A 21,114-nucleotide genomic window follows, 5' to 3' on the forward strand; every position below is an offset into this window, starting at 1 on the left:
GAAACGCTGTTAAGTTAGAAGCGAGGCGAGCGAGTAGGACATCGTTCGACGAGCTCGCGAGCGAGAGGCGAATCGCTCTTCCGAGGTTTTCACCGATACCTTAGAAAGTGTCATAGTGGGAGGGCAGCAGGCCTTGAAAATCGCAATCAACAGAACCGACGTCGCGTTCGAAAGGTGTCACGGACGTGATAAGTCTCGAATTTTTAATGTAATTCCTGGAAGACTAATCGATGGAAACTGATATCTGGAATCTTGCAATCTCTTTAACGGTTCAGCCCACCTAAGGCATCATTTATCGTTGAATACTAAGATTTAAAAACGTTCGAAAGCTGCAAATTGATAGAATATGTTATATTTGCAAAAAAAAACTACGGTGTCGATCGTGGTTAGCTCGTAAATCTTGTACAATTATTGTCGCGACAAACGCGTCGACAGAAAATATCTAAGCTCGTCTCGATTCGTCGTTCGCCAATTAACGATTCATCGGTTGAATTGGAACGCGGCTCGATATTAACCGAACGGTGTCGCAACCACTGGAAATCGATGGGTCCCTTTTTTTGAAATGGAATAAAAAATTGTTGCCACTTGGAGAGCTTTATTAAAAACCGTCAAGAGGTCAAGAAAATATCACGTGATCGAGCTTCTACGTATCGGCGACAAGCGGAAATTTATTGGCGATATTTCTCTCTCTCGGAAGTATCGACCCTCGTTTCCATCCACCGGGAAACGTTCTTCCGCTCCTCGCACCCTTTCCTGTCATTTCAACTTTCCTCTTTTTTCTCTGTGTCTCCATCCTCTTTCGCTCGCTCGCGCTTTGCTTTTTCCCTCAAACTGATTTATTCCCGACGCTATTCTTCCTTTATCGAACGGTTCGAACGTTCGACGTTACTCTGTACGGTCGCTGCAGTAATTAGCCTTGTTTCGCGTCGCTTAATTACCCTGGAAAAGCACGAGACGCGTTCCTAGAGAATAGCCAACGAGAAAAGTAGGTCGTTGTTGCGGAGGAAGGGAGAAAAAAGAGCGAGACAGCGGTGACTCGGGGAAACCCGATGCAAGTTCACGGCCATGCTTTAAGTCCAAAGTACGTTGTCGCGTTTCATTTAAATATCGCGTTACTAATAGGGCTGGAAATCGGCAAAAACAAAAGCCTAGTAGTAGCAGAAATAAAGCTCAGGTTGTCGAAAGTGAGAAAGCCGGCGTTAAGAGCGATCAGCACACGCGCGGATGCCGGAAAGCACTCAGGGCTCCTGATCGCTGACCTAATCTGTCGACGATGTAACCTAATACTGACCCTAATTTAATCTAACTCTGATTTAATCTTACGTCAACGTAATCTACAGCCTTGACCTAACTGAACGTCTTAATTCTGATCTAACCTTATCTAACCATGCTGAGGTAGCCTAACCTCTTGCTTAAATCAATTCCGATCTGATCTAACCCGGTCCGAGGCCAGATTGTCGAAAAGCGAAGTACGATATTGTCTCTGCTCAACGAGCACACTTGAAATTGTTAAGACGAGTTCTCGTCGAGTTCAAAAGAATTACGATTCCAGCGTGTCGTGGAAAGCCATTCTCGTAATATTATAGTTTTATTTAATAAGAAATCGTGCGCATTCTTCGATGGCAGATAATCGTGTCATAGGTTGCGACCTCTGTTCAATGATTCGCTCGCGACGCGATGCACCGGCTAGCAAGCATAAACAAGCGCGATTTGTCCGCGCAGCGCTCAGTGGCGATCTTACCGCTAATCGTTGCGCACCATACGCGAAAGCTCGACCTCCGAGATGTCTCGATCCTACGTATCGTGCCTATCGATCATCCTGTTGTCCCTGACGATCGCAAGGTCGGAGGATGGGGCAACGTGCCAACAAATAAGCGGTTACTCGGTGTGCCATCGCAAAGGAACCTTAGTGGACGTCTCTCAGCGAGAGTTCGAGGACAGACTCGAAATCCACGACCTGAACCTGTTGGCCATTCGAGAGAACGCCTTCAAGAACTTGACCACCACCCGACTGAGTCTCGGTCTGGGCAATAAGATCTCCGTAGCCAAACGCGAGTCGTTTCGCGGCCTGGACAAGTTGGAACGACTAGATCTGGACAGTAACGCGTTACCTTTGTCCCCGAATCTGTTCGCCGAACTTGGACAACTTCGCTCGTTGTCTCTCATCTTCAACAAGATCAACGATATACCCAAAGACTCGTTCGCCGGTCTATCGAACCTGATGTGGTTGTATCTGGGCCACAACGACATCCAATCGATCGACAAAAACTCCTTCTCGGGGTTGTCGTCGTCTCTATTATTCCTCTGGTTGAACGACAACAAAATCGCGAACGTGGAGGCTGGCACTTTCGGTCAGATGCCGGAACTGAGTCGTCTTCATTTGGAAAACAATCAGCTGACCGCCATTCAAGCTGGCACCTTCCGAGGACTTCCCAAATTGGACGGTCTGTTCCTCGATCAAAATCGGCTGAGCAGCATTTCGAAGAACGATTTCAAAGGCCTGATAGGACTGAGGATTTTGTACCTACAGTCCAATCAGATTTCTAACATCGAGTTCGGAGCTTTCTCGGACTTGGAACAGTTGGAGCAACTGGACCTGAGAAAGAATCGATTGTCCAAGATCGACGCAGGGATATTCAACAGATTAACGAATCTGAAGAAACTCGACCTGTCCGACAATTTGATCGCTACCGTGCAACCGGGTTCGTTCACTGGACTATCCGCGTTAAAGACTCTGAATCTAGCGAATAACAAGTTGACTAAAGTCGATAGGAAGGACTTTGGACTGACGTCTTTGACGACGCTGTACACGTAAGGGTATTGTAATGTCTTATAGGAGTGTTCGATGTGGAGCGAACACGAGAGAATGTACAGTCGCGACAAACAATCGTGAATCCTCTGGAAGTTTGAATTATTTGTGAAATACGTTTCGTTTCGTCTGCATCCAGCAGGAAGATGGAACGAGCAATCTAGCAAAGCTTCAAGATTTTATCACCTATTCCGTTTTATTCTTTAAGATTCCTAATTTTGTTAGATGGACGATTACGAATTAAACGAAATGCGATTCGAAACTTTTTATGATTCATTCACCACTGTCCGTTATTTCGATATCAGCTACGTAGGATGGAAGGCTAAGAATTAAACGAAGTTTTACGATTCGGAAGTTGTCGCCATTCGTCCGCGTCCGTATATTGTTTTTTCATCTTTGCGTTTCGACACAAATTATAAATCGTCGTGTTCTATCTCGACACGCTCTATATCAATGCGCTCTGAATCGTCACGTTGCAGTATATCAGCGTTCCGTGTGTCATTGCGTTCTAAATCTTCACGCTCTAAGTCATAGCGTTTTATTATACGCACTGTGCATCGTTGCACTTTATATCTTGGTACTCCTCGGCTTTGTGCCGTCGCTTTGCAGAACGAAGAAAAAGAAAATTTAAAATTTGACCCTCCAGTTTTGAGAGAATCTATACGTCTAACGCCGAGTATTTAAAGCTACACTTTCACCGTGACTCGTGCCGATCGAACAGTTACGCCTTCGATGCGAGTCCTTGTAATAAATATCGAGTCTCGTGCTCTAAGGATGGCATGTCGCAGAAAGCTCGTTCACCGTTCGGATACGAATTTTTCTTTTTTCTCCTTTCCGTGAGATCGTTTCTTAATTCTGACCGCGATTCCTCGAGCGAGAAAGCAGAGAGAGCAGCGCGCGTGTGATTTCCTGAAATGATTTTTTCTTCCCTTTTCTTTCCTGGATACTCCGCGTGCGTTTTTGAGTCTAAAGAGCAGCGTAAGGAAGATCAGACGGCAGCGTTCCTTTGAAGTTCTCTTAAGCATTCCTTGTTCAACGCGCGAAACACCTTCTGCTTTTGCAAACCTTCTGCCATGCTCTTATTTTTCCTTTCGCTTTTATTTTTGTAGAACGGTTATTACTCGCGGAAGTTCGTTTAACGAAATGACTGTCAGTGTGTAATCTTTCAAACGCGTACTTGATTCACTTTTTCCTCTTGGCATTTTAATTTATCTGTAACTTTTATGTTTTTAAATACTGTGTCTCGATTTTAATTCCACGAGTGCTTTTTCTTTTCCGGTTCTCGCGACGTTTCTATTAATTATAATCGCCGAACGTTTCGGGTCTATCAAAATTTATTGCATTTTTGTAAAACTTTAAATGGCGTGGGTGACTAACGTGTTCCAAAAAGATTTCTAAATTATTTACCGTTTCTTACATTTTCAAAATTAGTACGGAGTTATTGGGCGAAAATATCGTCGAGACGAAATGAGAAGTTAAAATTGGAAAGTTGTACATCGACGATGGAACAAGCTTACAACTAACGAGATGCAATGAAAGCATTTTCTGCAATTTATTTCTGGCTAACATCGTGTGCATTTATAACGTTGGCTGACTCGCGCGTTGTAGATACGCGCTCTCGTTGTTTACCGATAACAGAAACTTGCATTTATCTAACGTCAGCAACAAAGATTAACCAAAGCACGGCGCCATTCTATGCAAAGGTTTTACGAAAACGCCACGCTAAAGAGGTTAGAGTATTACCATCTTCCTTTGATCGATAAATAGCAAATATTCCGTATCGCGAAACTTCGTACGATTATGATGTTTCGATGAAATTTAGGAACTCGAAAATTTTGGCGATTGGAACGTTTTGGAGCTGGAGAATGTTGGAATTTGGAAATTTATAAATTCGTAAGCTGTATGGTAATTTATATATTTTTGAAGCGTCCTGTAGACGCTGTTACAGGAAAGCAGATACTTGTGCGAGTCTCTCGGTATCCAGCACCGGGGACACTCTGAGCTTGATTTACAGCGGTGGTTCGCGAGCGATGCATTCAAATGTTATTCGCTGCTCTAAAACGTGACTGGAACTCCGAATATCGACGTGCATTAGAACGTTTGAAAAGCGTAAAATTATGTTAGAACGAGGCGTGAATGCGGCGTCGATGCTCCCGATCGAGCTTTAAATTGTTTAACATTCGTTTGTTCGCAACTCCGTAAACGATATTAGCGAACGTTAAGTAGTCGAGCGTTTTCTTTTTCGACAGCAAAACTTTAGCACCGTAATCCCATCGTTTAATCGAAAGAAAGGTAAAACCGGTCAAACAATATGATCTGTTCTCGCCTATAAAAAGAACGCGATACTAGAGTTCTATTCCTGGATTATCAAGAACAGTGAAGGAATGGTCGAGTAAAATTTGTTAGCAGAGAAAATAATAGTTACACGGTTTCATTATCCGCGTTGTCTCTGAACCGCTTAGTCGACTGTTACATGCACTCTACGATTTATTAGAGGCGATCGTTGCAGCTGGATTCAGTCAAGTCGAGCCAATTAAATCGAACTTCTGCCGTTGGAGGATCGTGTCGATACCGTGAAAGAGATCCTTTTTTCGTTACTCTAAAACAGCATCCAGATCAACGATTTGTAGGAAGAAAAAGGAATAGACCGATAGAAATCGTTGAACCGACATTTGAACCCGGATCTTTCGTTTGCCGTAGAATCGGCCAGACCAATTAAGTCATCCAGACTCGTCTATAGGTTCTTTTTGTATCAATTTAGTGTTCGATCACGGCTGCCATTTACAGCCAACGAGTCAGAACGGTGAAAGCAAAGCTGCCGCGATTTTTCTGCAGAATCGTTAGTTAATCCGTTAAGACTTCGAACTTCGAAATCGAAAAGTTTTTGAAAGACGAAAAGTTCCCTGCATGCGATTATTCGCTGCGACGATTAAACGCGAGAAAGTTATCGTTCGGAAAAAAGAAGATACTCGTATAGTTTCGTTGAAAATTGGCTCGGACTAGAGGGTATGTACGGTTAGGGCCAGTTATCGGAATTATCTTGTAAGATGTTACGGAAGCGTAGCCACGTGGCCGGACAATAAAAGGTGAAAAATTACGGCGCAATCTCTGCAACGGATACGTGTAGGTGGTTTATACACGCCGGTTTCCTAGCAGGTAACACGATGATGGATGTAAAAGGGCAAGCGTTACCGTGCTGCGAGAAGTCGAGGCTCACCGCAAATTAGAAAATAAAAAAAAAGCTGGGAAAACAGCATGAAACGAAAGCTGGCTTTTATTTCTCGATTCCGTTTCTCTCTTTTTTTTCCCTGTTGCTTTTATTTGAACCGGCGTGTCTCCTTTGTGCAACGATGAACATTCATTTCAGAAACAGGGAATAATATAAAAAGCGAGGCAAAGCGAACTTCTTCTTTAACCGTCACCACTGAATATGCAACTGTTGCCCCGGTCGTCTGTTTGAATAATTCGCGACTTCTTTCTTTCTCTCTCTTTTTCTTCGCCGTTCTGCGACGTTATTACGATTCACAGACGTTTATTCTGTCTAGCTGAATCGATGAAAGAAGAGAAGGGTGAATAGAAAACGGCGGTTTGTTGAAATTTCCATCGTACGGGTGAATGGAGTCTGATGAACGTTGCGCGTAGTTGTATAAGAGAGTGTTTAGAGAGGATTCAAGATGGCTTAGGACAGTCCTGACCTCGGTTACTCTTCGACAATTTACAATTTAACCCTTTGAATGCGACTCACTCGAAAACAATACGCATTATTTGCATCGTCACGCGTCGCATCGCTCTTTTGCCGCGAAAGCTTCTGTTACTCGCGAGAGCGCCGCGATTTTACACAATTATTACCTCGACGAGTCTTTCCACGAACGCGATCTATTCGTTTTAAACGATGTTCGTGACGCTCGAACGCCCAACCGAGCAAAAAAAAGAAAAAGAGTAATCCATGAATTCGCTCGACGATTCGTTCGCTATTTACACTTTCGTTCTACGCGACTTATTTCGTCGAAGAACGAAGCTTTTCTTTTTGCTCCGAGCACGCGGGAAAGGATCACGAAACCCATTGACAAGATTATATTCGATTCCATTAGAGGCGCAATCAATTCAACGCGAACAATTTTCCGCTACTTCGACTTTGTAATGTCTCGAGCTCGATTCTACGGCATCGTAGAAGCTTCGCGTATCGAAAAGTAACATCCACGAAGATAGCATCGACTACTTACAAAGTAGTATCGCGTTCAATTTAGTAGCATAAAATGGAAGATTAAAATTGCGTCGTCGTCGATGAAATCCATGATTTCACAGTTAATTAAAAAATACGAATACGAGATCAACTTTTTTAGCGTACTTGTAACCGTGAAAAGATACCATCGAATTAAATAGCGTACCCTAAAAGTTTCTTCTCTCGAACCTTTTTTCGTCGCGAATTTGTATTCACCGGCGCGACGGGAGTCCCATTTGTTAAGTTTAGGGATAGAATTCTGGCAAGTCGATTATCCTTGACGCGAATATCGATATTCCATCAGTTTCGGGAAATTGATGTTCCATCGAGCAAAGGGTGATGCTCGTTAACAAAACGCGTACCAACACCGGACGCGTAAGAACTATCGATTATCGGAAACCAAGAAACGACCGAACGTTTGAAAAAGCTGAATAAACGCGCTCGTAAATAGCTAGCTGTATAATAGCTAATGACAGCTCGCCTACTTTACACCGAGTAGATGAAGTAATTGTCGTAGGAGATCGAGAGGGTAGAAGGTCCTCGTATATCATTGCTCTCGATTCGATCTGCTTGATATTAGAAACGACGAGCTCGAACCTGATTGAATACGAATAGAAAACAGGCTACGATTTAATCGCGTCGCCGTGTCTGTATCTGTTTGTCGCATGTTTCCCACGATGGTTTTATTTTTCCTCTTCGTATTAATGCATTTTGCTTTCACTCATGGTCCAAATTTCAAGGTCGTTTTTTAGCTAGTCTGCTCGTGCGAACAATACGGTTACCTTTTTCTGCGGTATTACGTAAGAATGCTAAAGCGGTACTATTGTCCAGAACAGTAAGCTGACTAAAGACGAAGCAAATTTATGACCACGGGTGTGTTTTGAAGTGGCAAAAATTTCTTCCGAGATTACATGAACGTCAATGATTCGAGACTTCGGAGTCGATGCAACCGAGATCATTACAACCGGTGTCCCATTTAAGTACACAAAGAGTTTGTTTTTACTTCGAAGACAAAGAAAAATATACAAAGAAGCATCGCTTTGCATCTTCGTTCCATCGTTGGCACAGAGATATATTAAGATGGCGAGCAATTAATGGAACACCGTGTATTACCCACGTTTCTATCCGTGTTCGATGAGAATCTTCAATATTTCGATATTCCAATTTCCTGGGTAAAACGCTTTGTACTTTGCATTCAGTTTCCGAAGTGTGTCACGATTCGATGTATGTCGATATTTCGTCCGTTAATCCGAAATATCGCGAATCCGTGTGTTGCTCGGCTAAGCACGCGTGCTTTCGTACCGAACTTTCTTTTTACGGATGAAACTGTAACGCTAGAAGGATTTCATTCAACGCGGAAACCTATCTTCCCGGTTCTCTGTGTTCTGTTCACCTACGAGAACACTGGTACCGAAGATACCGCGAAAACTTTTTTCGCCGTGTACTTTCGTGTAATTAAACTTTTCCGTTTACTTCCCTCGAAAATTCGTTTTAAAAACGTTCATCTCTCGGAGAACGAAGTAGGGAAACAACAGAGCGAACAGAGCTAATAGCAAACGATTCGTGAAAAAATCCGTCGAAGTAATAATTGGAGAGTATTAATACGTAGCTCCTTCTTTTTACCCTTGCGATTTCTGTTAATGGGTCTGGAGGTTTAAATCCGTAGATACCGATAGCGTATCGATAATTGCCAGTAACATCGTTGAAACGAGCGAACCTTCGCACCTTGCGAACAGCGTTGTTTCACGACAAATAAAGAACTTGGATCACTTTGTATTACGGTACGCTACTATCGCGCGTTCAATTTAATCAACCAACAGAACACGAGAATTACCCGTGACCAAGTGTCCTAATTAACGCGTTCAATTAATCAGCCAACAATACGCAAAATTACACGCCATCAGACGGTCGTTTCGCCGCGGAATCGTTTCGGTAAACAGTTACACGGGTACAATGAGAAGAGGTGGGGTCTCGTGTGTCTATTACCGTGTCGCGAGTACAGTGACAACCGGTTGGAAACGAGTTGTTGGAAATCGAAAAGGGCCGATGGCTTTCGATGGTAATGCCCGAAAAGACAAACGACCCATGATGTCGAACCGCACCGGGATAAAGCGCGATCGTACCTTCGTTGACCCCCTTTTTCCTCGACGATCGATCATTATGATCGACGCTCTAATACTGTGCCGCGACAACCCACGACACCTTCGAATATTTCTTTCGCCTGTAATTTACGGCTACCCTTGTCACGGATGGAAATAAGGGCAGGGCCGCCCTTTCTCTTTAGAAGTCTTTCGACGAGCAGAAAGCGAATCCGACCTACCTCTTTCATCTTTATCGCGACGGACGTTCTTTGACGTTGTTATTTCACCAAATTTATGAATTTCAAAATGCATTCTTCTTCGGAAACCGGAGCGATCGATGGATTTTCTGATTTTCTTTTATCGCGCGAAAGTAGGATACGTTTATCGATACGGAAATAATATTCTTTCTGTAATGCCGATTTAGAGATCGTACCGTGAATTCTCGTTATATTTCCACGCTGTACGAGCCACACACTGAATACTCTTCTCACCGAATATGCGCTGCATATTCTGCACGTAGCGTATTTTAAGCGCGGTATCGTCGAACGATATCAAAATTTCGCATTCTTACCGATTACTTTCCAATTTCGTAGCTGAAAACAGGAGCGTTTCCGTGATTCTGCTTCGAATTATAAAATTTATTCAAGAGCGGCGTTGATATCGGATATCGAGCATCGAACAGCCTTTTCGTGGCCACCGTGGTATTCTACGGGTAAAATGGAAAAGCTGTTACTTCTAAGTGGCTAATCTGATTTGCAAATTAGAGACGGAACGGTGTCGCGATTATCTATGGTAGAAACTTAATTCGAGTGGCTAGCTTAATTTCAAAGTTGATCGCGTCGCGATAAGAAAAAGAATTTTATAAATTCTACCGTAAAAAAGAAGATCCTTCTAATCGACGAATAAATTAATTCCGGGGACAGTTTCGATAACGAAACTTTCTTCCTGCAATTATTTCGTAATTGCTTTAATTTTGGCCCAGGAACGTATCTGCGCGACACGTTGGTGGATGGAGGAGGAAGTCTGACAAGATTTTCCTGGAACGACATTCTTCGAGCGTATCGATAAAGCCCGATATTTAGTTACTGTTCGAGGTCATTTCTCTCGTTAATCCTCTAATTAAATTGTAGAAATTGTGCGCGAAGCTGGATATAAAACTGATTTGGTCTACTGACAAGAAAGCAAGGGAACCAACGGCAATTGAATTATTAATACATAGCAATCGTTAGAAAGTTGAGTGTTCGCGCGATAAAAAGGCGAAACAAGTCCGTATATCGAAATCTATTTTCGTACGCAGGCTCGCCGTTAGCGTCTACATTGTGAAAGCCAGGCTGATTTCTTCGTTCCACTACATTTTCACCTTTCCACGTAAAATCGAATTTAACTGGGTTAAAATAAAAAGTAACCGTCGGAGATTCGCTGTACGGCATATTACAATTTCATCGTACTTTAATTACAATTTTAATTTTAATTTTAGTTATCACTCGTAATATAACTATAATTATAGTCGAAACTTTTCGTTCGATGCGAGTGCAAACTTGAAAACTTAATCTAATTAACGTTCATTTTGAATTACCGTAGATGGTAATTAATGTCACGATTCGTAATGAAAATAAAGTTTATTAAATGGAAAAATAAAGTTAATCGACCGATTAATCTTGAAATTAATTTTAGTCGATGTAACCAGCGACATTGTTATCTCTTATAGAGAATCAAAGCCGAAACGTTTCGACAAAATTGCGTGCACGAAATCGAATCGATAATCGAATCGGTAAATGGTGGAAAACGAAAACAACGTTAAGCCTCGACACATAAATACGAGTGTAAATATTGCGACGATGCGTACCGCTGCAAAATAATTAGCTACCCGTTGGATGAAGGTAAAATATTTTTGTTCGATCCTACGATCGTTGTTGACTTCCAAGTAAATTACTTTTCCAATCTACCGGAAATCCTCTCCGTAAACACGCTTGTTTTCCCGCTTTTTATTCCTCGTTACAACGAAAATCATATTTAATAATAATTTATGTTAATTCGATAATGTCACCGCCGTTGCACCGGTACTGTTATTAACAACATTTTTACCCGACTTAATCGAATATCCGTTCGACCAATCCTCGATTGTCGATACGTAATTAACATTGCATAATAATTAATACACTCTGGGCGTACGAATGGACATTATTTAGGTACCTTTTATTATTCGATGTAATCGATCGATGATTTTCACGATTCCGAAATCATAACGCCTCGTTAATCGTATTCGCGATAACATTAGTTGTATTCTAATTTCTCGCGATCGTCGCTCGTCACCGTGTATCGCGGTTGAATAATAAATATCGATAAAATTATACGATACTGTTTCGGTTTCGAGCGACCAAACCGAACCAAATGGACACCGGAAGGCAGAAATGTATTTGCGCGAGAACGTGATGCATTTAGTAAAATTAGGTGCACGCTGGGTGCTCCAAATGAGCTGATTTAACGAGAATGCATTAATCGCTGGTTGGTAAAACGATTAAGGTACTTCGAATCCCTCGTTAATACCTCTAACGATGGAACTTGTGTTCAAGTGCTTTCAAATTTATTCCATCGCGAGGACACTACCAACTGTTTTTTAACTGCCAAAATAAAATAATAATCTAAACCGGTTGCCCTCTTTTCTTTCTTTAAAATGCTAGGTACATCACGAAATCATCCATTTATGACTTCGATGTAGCGTCACGAGTGTGACACTTAATAACGCGTAGAACAAGGGGTTAATTATCAAAGTGCGAAATTGCGAATACGTTCTCTACGAAAGTGGAACTACAGCGAATCTTCAAAGTTCTATCAAAGTTCTTTTGTCGTTGAGCGCAATAAAATTTTAACTGCTCGCGATATTAAAGTTCTTCCTTATCTACCAATATATAACCTGATTCGAAATTTGAACAGTCTTCGGAGTAAAACAGCAGTAAATACTTCCGATAAGTCTGGTACGCGATAAAAGACTTCCGTTCGGCGACGAAAGGTATCGAGAAATGTCGGCAACAGTTCCGAGATCGGTTAATTCGACAATTACAGGCTGGCGTGGAAGTTACCGCTTCCTGCTTATCATGGGTCTTCGACAATAGCCTCGAGATCAAAAGCGTGTTCGTCGTTGCGTGAATAGCACACGGTCCGTTAATGCATAATGCATAAACTGGGCCTACGATCGCATAATGATAGCCAGGGTTGGTCCATCGAAGCCACTATTCGATCCAGAAAGTTAGCATCGAGCCAGCAGAGGCTCCTTGTTCTCCGGTTGATTGCAGCAGGTTCCTTGTCAACCGTATCCTCCGAGGAGGAGTAGGAGGTGACATGCCTGAAGAGGAACGACTACGTAATCTGGCATCAAGACGATGTTCCGGTGTACGTCACTCGGTGACACGAGGACCCCGAGGATCCACGATCTTGGCATGCTCGGTTCAACGATCCAAACTTTGACCACGTCTACAGGATATCCGCAGCGCGAAGGGGCTCGTTTCACGGACTGGCCAATTTCGGGAAGCTAAACTTGGACACACAACCGGGTCACTTTGTTCGCGAATCTGTTTCCCGAGTTGAAACAATCTGGGTCCTTGTATTAGAGCTTCGGCTGAACCGATCAGATCCCCGAGGACTCGTTCCTAGAATGACAGAATATCGAGCGGATCTTCTCCTGATACGCGATTCGTCCCAAAACTTGAACACGGGGTCTTGATATACGTACAGACTGTACCAACGCAAATGTCTTCTCCGCTGCTGTTATTAAGAAAACTTCTCCAACACGATTGCAATGGAATCATGTATCTTTTTTTACGTCGATCGTTCTTCTGGGTCATTCTAGTTCATTAGATGTCTTCGATCCGAAAGTAGAATCAGTGATTGTTGGATCAGTGAATGTTGAATCGAGGAATTTAAAAAGGACTACTCTCGTGGAAAAATTTCCACGGAATCGTTCAATTTTTGAACGTTCTTATCGATGAAAATTTCTCATCGGAGACGTCTCGATTCTCTTCTATATATTCGTCGAATCGTGTTTATTACTATTTTTGTGTGAAATCTTAGCTTAAAGAGGATCCGCAAGTTCCGCGCAACCACGTATATTGGACTTGTAGGCAAAGTAAACATTTGCGAAGCAAAGGAGGAATTACCAACACGAGGACTTGGCCAACTGTTCGTCAAATTTGCTCAACTCTTAAAATCCTCCGATGTCCTCTCGATGAGATTCTAGTCGTCGTCTTTGGTCAACCGACAGTTTGGCTGTTCTCCGTTTATTCTGCGGTGAACGTCTATGGGAATAGTAAAATGAAATTTTTACAATCCGTCGTCTCGAAAAATAAATTATTGTTACATTTCGATTTCTTCGATAGTGTCCTCACCTTACCATGGTACTTTACGATTTAAATATTTTTTAAATAAGCAACTATCGAACTGTATCACTGTTAACATATTCGAAAATACACGATTCGTGTTTTCTTCCAGTAGTTTGTAAAAATGTTATCGTTGTAGTTACTAATCGACTAACAACCAATTAATCTGATACATCGGTTTCGACAAGTTGTAACAAGCGTTTCGAAAATCTTAGATAACTTTGATCATCGTGTATTTTGATCATTCAAAGTATGTTTTGCGTGGTTTTAATTAAATCGCATAAACGCTTGTCGATGCTACTCGCATGCGCGAGAAAACCTGTCCCATCTCGCTGCACTGTATGGAAAGTCCTGTATAGTATACAGCGTACAACTAGCAATGTAATTCGCGTGAAGCAATAATCGATCCGGAAATGTTGTAATTCGGTGTTTATAAAAGTGAAAACTGCCGGATTCGTTGCAACGTACCGATATCGGCTGAATAGAAATTCAATTATGGTTTATCGACAGAAATTCGTCGTTTGATCGTGACACAATATGGCGGCTAATCGATCCGATCGCTTTAACCAACCTCTCATTTCCGACCCCGCATTGTTCTCGATGAAATACACAGTTATTCGAGCTTTTTTATCGTCGGGACTGATTTATGAGAGAAAATAAAAGGAACACTCCGTGTATACGCGTATCCGCTGCGCTTATTTAGCGTAGTTACGCCCGTTTCGGAAGCCTTTTAGTACACTCCAGTTACTTCTGTTTCCCCGCAATTAAATCTTTTTCGTCGGCCAGGATTCCGCCGTGTATCCTCGCTGCTTGCGTTTGTCTCTAAGTGGTCTCGTCCGATGTCTCGCGACCGTCGTGTTTTCTATCTCGTTTCGCGGAAATAAAAGGTAAGACAAAGAAGAAAAGAAAAGAGGGACGAGTAATTGGTGGAAACTGCCGGGCCATTAAGGTTTGCAGCGAGGCGCGTTTACGCGTTTCCTGCCATCTACAGTGTGTCCGTTTTCGCTCGATTCCGCCGGAACGTATCGGAAGGAACTCAAAACGACAAAATAAATTTACAAGGGTTTTTATTCCGAATATTCCGGAGGATCGCAACAAAATACAGTGTTTCATTTTTGACGTGGAAATACTTCGCGAAACAACCTCGTATCGCCTTTTATCTTTTTCATGCTTTGTATCTGAACGCATTATACCCTTATATTAATTACCGATAATATTCTACTCGTACGACTCCACCGGTGTACCTCCTATTGTTTCGACCCCCATGAAACTTTAGCGAAAAATTTCGCTTGATAAAAAGTACTCTCCATATATGCAGTTGACTACTCGACTAGAAGGCGCGCACCGAAAAAAGAAGCGGTCGAAGTTAATCGAAGCGAACGTTGGCAGTGATCGCGTAAACAAAGAATTAGATCTGGTTTCGACAGTCTGGCCCAGGCAACAGTTCAGCAAGGAGTAATTCCACAAACGACCGGCTCCCGGTTGGTCTCGTTAACGCGACTCCGGCCTAAATGCGAGACCAAAGGCTTTGAAGTGGATTCGCAAACGCTTTCAGAAATTAGAGCCATCGAAGCACCGCAATTTCATACTATATTATTAGACACTCGATGTCAAGAGCAGTGCTAATGTTTGCGATGCTTCCGGTCTGCCCTTTAACCCGTCACGTTGCCCCGCGACTCGCCCGAAAACGTTCCTGCGTTTCTAACGCGGCTCGACTGTTTATTGCGGAATCATGGGTTCCTCTGTCCTGACACTTTCTACCGGCATTGTTTCCCTTGTGTCTGATTACGGAGACTAGTGGTTTCTCTGATCACGTGGTCAGACACTGTTTCGCTACTGATTTTCGTCCTTTCGTTGCCTTGTGATTTCGCGGAACAACGCGTAATTAGCTTTCATTCGATTCTTGGAAATTTCACGATTTTTAAATTATGGACACTTCGAAGTTTATGGAATTTAACGGTACGAAAATTTTCAGAATAATCGAGTACAGAAATTTGGAGACCGTGGATAACGAGGGATAGCTGTAACTCGTTCAGAAGCGTTCGTCGGATGAGTCGAGGATATTGATGGCAATTAATACCGCAACGTCTTTAATCGTGACCCATTAAACGGAGTATTGGAAACAAATCAATTAGCCAAATAACGGTCCTTGTGCCGCTGTCGTCATTAATTGCTATAATTAATTAGCCGCGTTTAATTACTGCGAGCAACACTAATGTTCTGCAACGTTTATCTTTCAGCCCGTTCGAAAGATGATCGAACCAGTCAACTTCACTTTTCAAATTTAATCGAAGTTTCATGTTGACGTAGAATCTTCTTCTTTTAGTTACTTATCTAAATTGAATTTAGCGAGGCAGCAATTATTGGAAACTCGAAAATTGTAACCGGCAAATTGCCTACAATTTACTTTTCGTTCGTCGATATTTTCAGTTCGAAATTTTAGTACATACTGCCTGCTTTTTTAATTATCAAAGTTAAATTAAATTTGTGACGTCGTCGGCGGCGTACCTCGTCGCGGTATACTTTAAAAATAGACTCCAAATAACAGAAAAATACACTGCGATCAATAGATTGCTTCCTGTTTATCTTTCGTCTGTCAATATTTTAACTTTAAAAACTATTGTTTATAATAACTGCACAGTTTAGTAATATGGAAGTTTGGGATGTAGATAAGAAATTTAGGCAATTTGAAGATTTAAAAATTTGTGAAATTTACGTACTTCTTCAATCGAGAACGAGTGATCGAAGGTTCCTTTCCGACGCAGCGGTGCTATTAAATTTGTATTTTTCAGTGTGCACAGCTCGTTTGAAAAGTTCCCTTACAGTAATCTCGATAAGAGGCGCGACTAATGTATGCGTCTCCGATCGATCGAATAACCCGGAGACACTCGGAGAGACCGTTTGAGAAACTCGAGCCGTGGAAAAAGAATTGGACGGAAGATTGTTCGTGTTCGGGGGTGGGAAAAAAAGGAAAAGCGGGATAAGGCGGACAGACTCGGCATCGTGCCCACGGAGGAAATTGCAGTGTCACGTTTTGCAAAAATGCCACGGAACTCGGCCCTCTGGATTAGTTCCAGATTCACTGAATATTAAATTGCACGGCAGGCGGCTGTCGATCCTTCTTCCTACACGAATTTGCATCTAACCTCGGCACATCTTCCGTAAACTTCGATTCGAAACGGGAAAAACAATTCGATATTTTCGTTCGTTCTTTTGCTCCCAAAATTCTACGACTATCCAGGAGAAAATCGTATTAGGAAGAAGATTAATCACTTTTCCTTTATTAATTCGCGCTTTAAGCGAGGTGGCTCAACTTCACGGTTCATTTCGAGACACGTGTTTACGACGCGAGCCTTCGGAACTAAGCCGAACGAAATATTCGCGTAAAATCTGTCCGTCAATTTGTTCGTTCGTGGTGAAACGGCGCGCAAGTAGTAGAGATTCGTGAGGTTGTATGAAAGGAAGGCGGGAAAATTTTAATCTCTCTGACGCGCGCAAGTTCGTGCGAACAGAAAAACAGAGTCGACGACAAGGATGGCGCGAATTTCGCGCGAGTGAAAGACGATTTCGTGTTTTATTCGTGCGGCTTAATATTCGAAGAAGTTGGAACCAATCCAGATTAAAGGCACAGCCGCGTTATTATTAAACGTCGCGCTGAAATTTCCTTGCTGGCAGTCAGACCGTTTCACAGCCAGCAGGGAAATTTCATTGGTTAGCTACTTTCTTCGTCGATGTTGATTAAACTGTCCGTTACCTCGCTCCCTTTCTATAGGAATTTTCAGATCGCGCTACGAGCATAGGTTATTTGGAACAGAGTAACGACGTTACTTTTCACGAAATCTCGAGGAATAATTTTGGAAATTTTCATGAATCGCGTTCGAAAGTAGGTCCTTGATTGTCAACAGCGTTCGAAATAATGTTCTCCTGAAAAGAATGTTAAATAGAAGGATATCGTGCATCGTGTAATCGAGGAACAAAGGGGAACGAGGAGGGGGGAATAAAGTAACTGGAGAATAGTCTGGCGGGGAAAGAAATTAATAAAACACGAAACGAAACTCGGGGTTGGATTCATTCGAGTGAATGCGACGGAAAGAACAATGGCAGACGGAAAGGAAAAAGTGGTCGCCGATTAAGCCGACTACCACCGATAACCTGGCCAAGGGGAAGTCGCCGTAGGAAATTGCGCATTTCAACCTCGGATGATTTAAACCCCGTTTAAAAAGATTTTAAGCGGTTTCATCAAATATCCCGGATAAATTACAACGTCGTCCTGTCGGGGAATGCGAACGACAGCTAAAAAGGACTAGCGGAGATAGGGTCCGCGAACGTAATTGAACGTTGCGAAATCGATTCAACCGGTATAATGGCTTGTTGTGTCGGTAACTCCGATGCATTTACACCAGCGACCTTCGATGCGTTCGTGGTTGCTTAATGTATTAGGAAGGAATCACGAGATACACCGCAGTCCATTAGCGATGGGATCAATGTAAGTAGCTGGGTACACCTTGAGCAGCTCCGATTCTGATCGAGTAGTTTCGAATGTACCGAACTCCGGTTCCATCACCGTGCATTACACCCGTGATCGAGTGAAATTTTACGCGAACTTCCTACGGTGCTAGAACCACTAAATCGCTACGTATCCTAATCGTCGTATTCTACAAGTTGTACGCCTGTTACATCGCTATCTAGTTTCCTATCTAGTTCGCTATCTATGTTCCCACGCGTTCAAAATGTAGAACAAAACTTTTTTATTCGCGACTTCGTTTACGAGAAGCTTAAATTTGAAAATCCTTCGAATCTCTTTCTGGCCCTCAGAATAACCGTTCGAAAAATCCACCCTATAATCGTTTCATCTATTTTTATTTATTAAAATTGAAAAAAATTAAGTACAGTACATTCAGTTTATTTTCAGACAGAATGAAATAATCGTGTATTTAAAAAATGCGAAACTTCGATTACAGCCATAAATCTGTTCCCCGGTAACTATTCCGATCGAATGTAATTACAATATTATTATAGAATCGCGGTCAGTATTAAAACTAATTGTTTCCAATAATCATGAAGCGAACGAACAAAAGCACGGTCGACATGCACGGAATTATTAAAATCCATAGTATTCTCGTATCGCCGTTGATGGTTATGAAAATTTTCCGTCGAATCAATAGACGAGCAGGAAAATATTCATTTCGTGGTACGTTGCATTCAGAGATATATACGTAACAAGACAATTATTCCTTGTTGCATTATTCTTCGTTGATACGCGAACAGCAAAGTACACCGCTATCGAAATCACGTAACAATGCTACGTTAGAATCTGTTACAACTCATCCTAATAAGACGGAAAAGCAAGAGGAGACCTCTGAACTCTCGTTGTCTTGTGGGAAAATACTGCGACCTTTTTTCCTCTGCCCTTTCGTAATATCAATTCTCCAAGCACGAAGATAACTTTGTTGAATATTTGAAAAAATGAGAATAGTTTGAACGGCAACTTCGTAAATTCCATCAAAAATTCCTGGTGTAAGTTTCTACAAGTTTTTTCGTATTCATGGAAAACGGGTACTATTTATTTCAGTGGTTCGTGTCGAGAAGAAACTCGCGCAAGTTTTTGTTTTCACGAAAGAAAGCGTCGACGAATACCGTTTATCTTAAAAACGTGATACAACGTCCGTATTAAAAGCCCTTTTTTAGCATTTTTAAATTACCAAATGTTCGATCGGCGAATTTTTTCGACCGCTACATTTAAGCGCAAACAATTAGCGAGATCCCAAGAAAGCTGCAATCGGAAGGAAAAATGGAGCAATTACATGGTCGGTCGGTGTTAAGAATGAAACGTTCTCGTTCATAGAAGCACATCGAGAAATTAAAGCCGAAGAGAAGCGGCGTTATTAACGGGTTCATCGTGGATTCAAATTTCATCCGAGATCCTCGCAGATTATATTCTTGATCTCACGGAAATGCCGACAATTTAGACTATCCTAGCGAAATTCTACGGTAGTTCACAGCGTTAGCCCTGTTCAAATATTCCGACTGAAATTGCTGGTAACCAAGCTGCTGGGACGATCTATGAGCGACACATCCGTCCACTAATTAACAACCTCGCACTACTCTTCGTCGCTCTTAGAACCGTTATTAAATTTCAACGATCTCCCATTCTTTCTAGTAAATGATTAATATTACCGCACCTGTGACATCAACTGTGTCTAAATATACGAGACCCTCTTCAAAATTTCCACATTCTTAAACGCTCTAAGTAGAATTATAATACAGCAGATGTTCTTGTAGCAACGTTTGCATCGACATTCTGTTCGTAGTTACGTCGTTGCAATTTTACGTCGAATTGAACGGATATGAATTTTCATGGATACCGTTAATCATTTGTTACGAGGATAAACCGATGAAATAATTTTTGAATCGATTAAAGGACGAACGAAGAATAGGCTTATATGATCGTATACGAGGAAGACACACGGGACGGGAAGTCGGGTCTAATTTCTCGGTGAAAATAAATTTCGCGTTTGAAAGTTAAATTGGATCTTCGAGAATGCTGCGAAGGACAAGTGTTCGCTTCCAGGACGTAATTTGGCCTCGCGTTATGTGACCCCGAATGCACATTTATAATGCCTCCGTGTACTTCTACTCGCTCCAAGTAGCTCTCCGTACGGTTCGCTGCTCTTCTGCCAACACAAATCTTCTTCCTATCCGTTGCTACTTACCTCGAATAATACTAATCCTCTCTGTACCACCTGTATACACATCGATACCGAGTAATTTCACTTTTCTCCATCTAGTTCTCTTAAAAAATTCAACTTAATAGAACAAACAGCTTTCGTTTTACGAAATTATAAGGAAGTCATTAACGAACATAATGACTTCGCCCAAATTAATCAACGACCGTGCAGCAAATTTTGTCCGTACATAATTACTCGCTCGAGGGGTTGGTAGAAGTTTCCTGCATTCGTGCAGTAAACTAATGGATATTTTCTACGCGGAATTTTGGTAATTCCTGTTTTCGCGTAGTTTCGGATTCGGAATTCTCTGACGAATCTTAATAATTTCTCTCTGTATCAGCGACAGTGGTTACTGACAGCGATTAAACGAACGTGGTTAGACAAGGGTTAGAGGGTTGTTCGTTCAAAAAGGATATCGGAGAGTCGGGCAGGATCGCGAATCGCCGAAGGCGAATCCGGAGGCCGCGATATTACCAAGTTGGCGAGTACACAAAAACCGATTAATTACCGCGTTTCTACGTAACCCTACTGCGTTAGTTGGTTGGTGCACGTGTACCAACCAGTACATTATGTACCGGTGGCCGCAGGCGCGCATTGTGCACGAGCAGTCGGCCATAAAACGCGCTGGTAAACGCGTTGCAGCTCGCCTCCTGCAAAGACATCCACCGCAACGGCTAATTACCAACCACGCTTAGACAATAGGGAATTTCAAGTTGCTGCAAGATGTAACTAGATTTCTACGAACGCTCTACCCACCGCGTCTCGCCGATTCTCTTCCGTTACGCGCACGTAATGCGAGGGTTCTTTTTCGTTTTATAGCTTTCGTTCGCCTCGATTTGTCTCGGAAAATACTTTTCAGTTTTATCAGACGCTTTATTCGAGCGTTATATCGCCACGCGTT

General features: G+C 42.2%; 2 protein-coding genes across 11 annotated transcripts in view; both read left to right on the forward strand.

The window, feature by feature from the left end:
• Window positions 1-21,114, forward strand: part of Btk29A (tyrosine-protein kinase Btk29A) — a 120,587-nt gene that overhangs the window by 88,982 nt on the left and 10,491 nt on the right. The window lies entirely within an intron of this gene.
• LOC100876155 (uncharacterized) lies at window positions 1,707-3,071 on the forward strand. The gene has a single exon (XM_003700378.3). The coding sequence runs from the start codon at window positions 1,784-1,786 to the stop codon at window positions 2,813-2,815; it is 1,032 nt and encodes a 343-aa protein (XP_003700426.2). The 5' UTR covers window positions 1,707-1,783; the 3' UTR covers window positions 2,816-3,071.

This window comes from Megachile rotundata, chromosome 1, assembly GCF_050947335.1.
Source record: "Megachile rotundata isolate GNS110a chromosome 1, iyMegRotu1, whole genome shotgun sequence".
NCBI lineage: Eukaryota > Metazoa > Arthropoda > Insecta > Hymenoptera > Megachilidae > Megachile > Megachile rotundata.